Consider the following 7985-nt stretch of genomic DNA (forward strand, 5'->3'; position numbering starts at 1 on the left):
CCATCATCGCCAAGAAATGGCTGAACTTGGGATCGATTATAGAGTAGGAGATGGCTATGAGGGCCAAACAATGTCAGCCGTCCCTTTCACTCCCAATGCTTATTACAGAGTTGTGTTAGCGGGCTAAAGTTCCTCTTGATGAGAAGAGGGATGTTGAGATTACGCCTATATCTTCCACCGACATCCGACGCATAGAGGCTGAGTACACACGGGACGAGGCAGATAGGAAGAGAGCAGCTTTGATGGACACATCCTCGAAGGTTGATATTAATTCTATACCTGCAGAGACAGGTTTGCCTACTCCGACCTCCGGGCCTTCAGGTACATCTACTTCCACTCCTTCCCAAGCCCTAGGTTCTTCTACTGTTTCCTAGCCTCCTAGAGCTGATTTAGGTACCACTGCCTCCAGGCAGCCGATCACTCAGGCCATGGTCCTCAAGATGGGACACCTAGCCCATTCTGCAGATGTGTGGGCTTTCTAGCTAGAGGCTGAGGTACCTTGGATGATTGAGAGGGCCATCACACCTGCGCTGACACCTCTCCAGGCTGCCATTGATGCTCTCACTACGAGAGTAATGACTTATGAGAGAGGACAGGGTCATAAGAGGACAGGGGGTGACTACTGAGGTTACGACTTTGAAATTTGAGGTTTCTAAGCTTATGAAGGATGTGGACCATCTGAAATCCACAGACTTTATTTCAATGTTTGGGTCAGTTGAGATTCCCGAGGATCCGAGTGCCAAGATTCCAGCCCGTGCTGAGGTACCTCCGACTACCACCAAAAATGATATTATAGAGGATGTGGCTACTGCCGAGTCTGAGGCGGAGACCAATGATGAGTATCTTGAAGAGCGAGATGTAGCTGTCTATGATGATCTGGCAGACCTAGAGGGTACCATGATTGAGACTACCCGACAGGCGTCCTTGAGGGATATTTCTATTGCAGGCTCCAGTGGAGCTAGTGCTAATGTTGCACCGGACACTAATGCTCAGTCCCAGATTATGACCCCGGGCATTGATGCCCTGATAGATGGAGCGACTGAGTAGACATGATCATTCATTACCTCACTCTGTTGTTTTTATGGGTTATTGTTATTTTAGTTGCATTTGAGGACAACTGCTTTTTCTTTTGTAGGTGGGGTGAGGTATTTCTCTACCTACCTCTTGTGATTCTATTTTATTTTGTGAATATTGGTGTTTTGATCTATATTGTGTTTTGATACTAATCTTGTGGATGTTTGAGCTTATGACTCCTTGTTTTAAATGGAAATGGTTTTCACCTATATTTAAATTTTATGCCACCCTATTGTTTGTGGTTGTGGTTGTTCTTGTGCGAATTTGAGTCTTAGTTATGATCAATACCAATGACTTGAATAGTGCTCTTAATTGAACGAAATGAATGTGCGGCTACGATGAGGCCAATGAAGTTGCATAGACATTGTGTGAACTTTTAGCATCTCGTTGTGACTATCGAATGAGTCTGTTGTGATGAACATTGCACACTAGCTTGAAAGTGTGGAGTCTTGTTTGATATTGGTGTCAATGCCTTGTGTGTTGAGATTACTTTGAACAATTGTGTGATGACACCTAGAATTTGCCCCGTTGGTTCGGTTGACTAAGTGATGCAAATACTTGAAGTGATCTTAGGCAACGATTTTGAAGAGTGAAACAATTTGACAATATACCTCTTTTGTGGCAAACCTTATAAGAAGTGTGAACCTTGCTTGGTGGGATCATGTGATTATGGGTTAAATTAGTGTATGGGTATTGTTAATTACTAATTTAAATGCTATATTGAAGTGGGTTTAATCATTAATTATGGTTTAATTTATGAATTGTAGTTGCAAATGCAGTTCTATTTTAGTGTTCTTAGCTTGCTCGAGAGAGAGGTTTTACAACTAAGATTATTGATTAATGATTTGTATGTATTGTGTTGATTCAGGTTCAGCTCGAGAGAGTGAATCCTAAACCTAGTCGTACCCATCCTATTCGAGAGAGAAGATGCATTAAGGTTTTGGGCTGTTCTTAATTTCTTTGCTTGTTGATGTTCGAGAGAAATCACTTGAAGCGGAATAGTTGTTCGAGAGAAAGCTATTTCAATTAGAGTCTAGCCTATCCACTAATATTTAGCTGTTTACTAGTAGTTTCAATTACTCATAAATCAAAATTCACCTATAATCGATCACATCCCGAGAATTGCGATCCTTATTGTTATCTTATTACTACTTTACTGTTATGTAGCTGATAATTACAAACCAAACCCCCCATTTGACATTCGTGTCAACCCATTTGTTTGATATGTCTTTTTCCGATAATATCTATTCTTATAGCTAGTTATATCACATTTGTACTTCATAGTTGAATTTGAACACGTACCGCTCCCTGTGGGATTTGACCCCAACTCAATTATTGGGTTTTATACTGCTTAACAATCGTTAGCACCTAGAATTGGATGAGGTGTGCTTGAAAAGTTGATAAGGATGTGATCGATTAATTTCCAATTTCTCTATACGGGTGCTTATTAATCACCAAAAGTCACAGAATCTTAGTGGGTAGGCTAGGCTTTGGATGTAATAGTCGTCTCTCAATCAACTATCCCGAATCAAGTGAGTTCTCTTGAACCTCAACAAGCATCATACTATGAACAACCCAAAACCTCAAGTTATCTATTCTCTTGAGTTAGATAGGTAGGATCCGATTGAGATTCACTCTCTAGAGCTGAACCCATAACAACCCAATCACTACAATCATCAATTGATAAACTTAATTCTAAAACCTCTTTCTCAAGCAAGTATAGAATATTAGACTAGAACTGTATTTGCAACTACAATTCATGAGTTAAAACTCAATTATCAATCAAATCCACTTCAAAACATCAATTAAATTAGTAATTACTAACACCCATAAGCAAACTACAACAATTAATCACATAATCACACCCCCGAGAATGGGAGTTTTAGCCACACATCATAAAAAGTAAGAAATTAATACCAACTACGTTCTCCATAAGCTGGGTATTAATATCCAAATCTTTACAATGCTCCAATTTAGTTTAGAATCCAAAACCCACTTCAAATTCTACTAGAAAACACTTAAAAACTAAGAAAAGAAATGTTTCAATTGAAAGCTCAGAGTCTCACAATGGCAGGATTGCACAACACTCTTTTTTCTCCTTTTTGAAAATCAATATATATGTTCCCAGATTTTGGCCTTTGGGTCACTCAGTGGAGTTAGTCGAGCATCGCCGACCAAGTCGGCGATGCGCCAATCGCTCTTCTCCATCACCATTTTCCCTTAATTCTTCATCGTTTAGACCCTGTAACTTTAGGCGATCCAATTCTTTGTCACCGATCCATTCAGTGGTTTACCAACTGTCCAATTTCATCGCCAAGTTGGCTCTTCCCCAGAGTTGGCAGTCTGGAACATTTGGCGAGCTGAATTGCAACTCGGTGAGTTACCGAGTGGCTTTGGGGATTGTAAGCTTTCATTATCTTCAGCCATTTTCATCTTTTCCGTTTCTTTTTACCCGGTAATGTCCTTGCCTTGCTCTTTTGCCTTTATATATGCAAATTAGCATTTGAACATCAATTTAGAGCACAAAATAGGAATCAAGGGCACTAATCCTACGAATAACAAGCCCTAAATGAGACAAAATCTCAGACTCATCAACAGCCCCAACTTAAACTTTTGCTTGTCCTCAAGTAAAACACAAGATCAATCAGTTCAATAAGAATGTCTATAAATAGTGCTACTCAAGACTCAACACAAATGGAAACAAGAAGTTCAAACTACTCATGCAATGTTCAATTATGCACTCTAAGTTTCAAATTGTGACTAAACATCATCAAATATTACTTAAGCTCATAATGCTTGCTTCAAATGCAAGTTCAAGATCAACAAAAGCATTCAAATACCCTCAAACCAAGAAGGATTCCATGCTCACACAAAACTCATCAACAATTTAGAATTTAGGAATAAAATACAACTTTCACAGTCCCAAAGATAAACACATGCATGACTCTACCCATAGGGTTGCCCTTATTTTCCAATCAACATTATTTTTAGCTCACTCAAGATCACAAAGGTCTTTCAAGGCTTGTAACGGGATGAGTGTAAAGGTATGATCATTTTGGTTTAGTAACTTCTACCTTCATGAAGTATGGCCAGAATTTCACTTCTTCTCCTTCTGTTTCACACTATATGATATTCACAATCCACCCTATGTTCATTTAAGCATGATTCATTGGATACACCATTTCTTTTGCACCTTTCACAAGCTTTATTTCACAAACTCTTCCTTTTTTCAATCTTTTTCTATTTTCACATTTTTGTTTTCTTTTTTTTTACATGGAGGGGTTCCATCTTTTTTCAACATGATCCTTCAAAGGCAAAAATTTCAAACTTCTTGATTTTCCTTTTTTTTTACCACACCCCAACTTAGGCTTTTGGCCTAAGTTGGCTATTCAAATGAATCAATAATTCATGAAGGTTATAGGTGATTGGACAATGAGGTCAAAGCTGTTCAAGTTTCTTCCAAAGAAAAGGATAGGCTCATGTGGTGCCAAACTAGGTTCACACTCTCACAAGGTGGTCACAGAGAGGTAAAAGATCAATTGGTTCACTCATCAAAATTTTTGCCTAAGATCATCTCTATCATTCGCTTAGATTAGTTAATTGAACTAACAGGGCAAGTTCTAGGTGTTACCAAGCACATATTTCAAGAAAATCTCACCACACATGGCATTCAACACAATCATCAAACAAGACTCTACAATTTTTAGCTAGAGTGCAACGATCATCACAAGAGATCAACTTCTATAACCAACTAGTCACAATGAGATGCTAGGAGTTCACATATGACTTAAGTAACTCAATTTGCCTCATCAGAGCCGTACACTCATCTTCCTCAATCGAGAGAACTATTCATGTCATTGTTATTGCTCACAATAGACACTAAAAATTGCAAGAGAACAACAACATTTACACACATCAAGAAATGGCAATTTTAAAATCGGTTCAAAACCAACATTCCAATAGTTTGCATTTCAAAACAGAGGACCAACACAATAGATAAAAACTAATATGTATGTATATATATATATATATATATATATAGACCAAATCCAGCATTAAAAAACAATCACACAAAACACAGAATATCCATAAAACAACCCAAAAGAAGCAGGTAAAGAAATACCTCACCTTGCCAAAATAAACTAGCGATTGTCCTCAAATGCATAAAAATAGTCCAAATAATAACAGAAAGAGAGTCAAAAGAATCATCCTACCACGCTAAGCCTGGAGTGAACTCTGCATGTTAGGGACTCTATCTGTCGGGGCATCAGTTCTCGGTGCAACATCATCCTTGGCTCCACTGGAGCCCACCATCGAGGTCTCTCTCAAAGAAGCCTCTACAACTGACTAGATCATAGGCCCCTCAAGATCCTCCAAATCTCTATACACATCTGAATCACGAGTACCCAACTCTTCCTCATCTGTCTCAACCTCAAATTCAACAACTGCCTCATCCATATCAACATCTCTGATTGTAGTAGTCAGAGGAATCTCAAAACTGACCGGCAAATCTGCACTCGGAACCTTAGGGATCTCTACCGTACCGAATAACATAGATAGATCAATGGACTTCAGCTGATCCATATCCTTCCTCAGCCCAACAATATCGGCCTTCAAGGCCGTCACAACTTCAGAATCACCCTGGCTTTGCTCATAAGCCTCTACCCTCACAGTAAGGGTATCCAGTTCTAATATGTGGGTATCTATCAATCCCCCGTGCTCTCTCAACTAAGCCCCAATCAGGGCCAAGGAAGCAACAATCGTCCGCTCAATCAACCCAGGCATAACAGCCTCTACCTGGGAGGCACGTACATCATCAGACTGAACCAGATGCGCCATCTCTACAACATGGCCTGGATGATATGGGGTCGGGAAGAAGTAGCAACAACAATAGTAGTAGGATGGGGAACGGTAGATGCACCAGAAGAGGCATAAGTAGAGGTACTAGGAGTAGGCTCACTAGCCTGAGGGGGAAGTATTGCCTCTGTCATCAACATTTCAACATCAACTACTAGGGACATATTCGCTGGTGCAACTCTCCTCCGATATGCCTCATCCCTCATATACTTAGCCTCTAACCGTCGGATGTCAATAGAGGAAGTGAGAGTCACTTCGACATCCGTCTTTGCAATCACCAAAACATAGGCCCGCCTGCATAGCTCAATAATCAAAATAGTAAAAGGGAAAGTGGTCTGACTCTGCTTAGCCCTCATGTCCATCTAATGCTCAATGAGTAGACCCAAATTGAGTCTCTCCCTATCCAAGATGCATCCCAAACACGTAGCTTTCAGATGCCTAAGTATGGATTGATTCTGCGAAGGTATAATGGTGCTGCTAATAAACCCGAACCAGTATATGGCAGCCACGTTCAAGTCTTTTTTCTCAATGGGAACACCAACCTCAATCCACCTCGGCGTAGTGTTCGAAATCAGTGGTGCCAACCAACCCTTCAAGTCATCGATGGTCTTTTTTTGGATTAGGTCGATGTAGTAGTACACCACGTCCATCGTATAGTCCAACACCTCATTGATCTCGGTGCAACTGCATTTAGCTTTCTTGCGCAACACTACCACATAGTCAACTGGCTTGAAAGCGCTGGCCTTTTTCTTTCCCTTTGGCACCAGCTCCCCATATGATGAGTAGAACTTCCGAACCCAAGTATGAATGTAAGGGCCTCGGGGCTTCGTTAATAGCTAAAACTTGTGGAACTTTATGGTGTTCCATACCTCCGGGTACCGGTCTACAACACCGTCAGTAGACAAATGTTTTTCCTCAAGAATGGTCCTCAAACCCTCGACATTTAATCTGTTCAACGACTGAGGTGGAGAAGCCTGAATTGGAGGAGGAACCGACTCTACTACCTGAGCTGGAGGTGGAGGAGGAGTAAGAGGCACTGGGATTTGATCTGAATCATGCATTGCCTTGGAGCATAACTCATCTCTTCTAGCCTGTAGAAGTTGGTCATCTTCCTGCTCAGATGAAGAGGTTGGAGAACTATGCCCTGGATGATCCTTACTATCAGAGGTAGTGAGGTGAGTGACATATATGCCCTCACTGTGGGAGCTCCCCTCCGCTGGTGTGGGCTGTATGAGACCCTTCCCTTTACCTTTCCCTATGTTGGAGGAAGTTTAGCTGGTGATTTTCGGGAGGGTGCAGGCCTCTCGTTGATCACAATGCCTCTAGCCCCCTTCCGGGGTGATTGATTTATTCCGGTAACTTTTGGTCTAGCCATTGCTGCAAAACAAAATCAAATATGTTAGATACAATTAAAAAAAATTCAAAGTTATAAAACTGTGCATGAAAACTCACCGAACCGTTCAGTGAGTCGTCGAACCTATTCGGCGAGCCAAGTCGAATTCACCGAATGTTACAGAATAAAATTTGCCAAAAATCAGCACAAGTCGGCGATATCCAGGGCCTTTTGATGAATCGCCGAACCCATTCAACGAACTAGAAGTAGCTCGCCGAATGTTACAGAATAATTTTATAAGATTAGGGCGAAGAAGGGCGATCAAAAGAAAATTCGATAAGTCACCGAGTGAACTAGGCGAGCACAAGTGTATCGCCGAATGTTACAGAACAAAAATCACAAAAATGAAGGATAAAAAGGTGCTCAAGGGGTTGTGAACCACCAAACTACTCGGCGAGCTCGACCCAGCTCGCCGAATAGTCCACCCTGCATGATTTTTACCCCGACCTTCAATTTCTCACCCGTAGCCCACGAAAACAAAATCAAACCATTATTCTATGCAATTGAGCCCAGACCCATACTACCCATGACCTTAGAGTACTCAATCTTCCCCCAATTAGGCCAAAATTGGTCAATTGACGTCTTTTAAACTTAAGAATGACGTCAACCATTTTATCATTGGGCAAAATCAAACAATCATTACAATTCAAGGTTACTCAGA

The 7985-nt window shown here is 40.9% G+C and overlaps 1 protein-coding gene across 1 annotated transcript; it reads right to left on the minus strand.

Moving 5' to 3' along the window:
* Positions 1-5421: 5421 nt before the first annotated feature.
* On the minus strand, positions 5422-5913 carry LOC125869684 (uncharacterized). The gene is made up of 2 exons (XM_049550141.1): positions 5872-5913; positions 5422-5802 (listed from the first exon to the last, which is right to left on the minus strand). The coding sequence occupies exons 1-2, from the start codon at positions 5911-5913 to the stop codon at positions 5422-5424; spliced, it is 423 nt and encodes a 140-aa protein (XP_049406098.1).
* Between the last annotated feature and the right edge of the window lie 2072 nt (positions 5914-7985).

Source organism: Solanum stenotomum, chromosome 7 (assembly GCF_019186545.1).
Source record: "Solanum stenotomum isolate F172 chromosome 7, ASM1918654v1, whole genome shotgun sequence".
Classification (NCBI taxonomy): domain Eukaryota; kingdom Viridiplantae; phylum Streptophyta; class Magnoliopsida; order Solanales; family Solanaceae; genus Solanum; species Solanum stenotomum.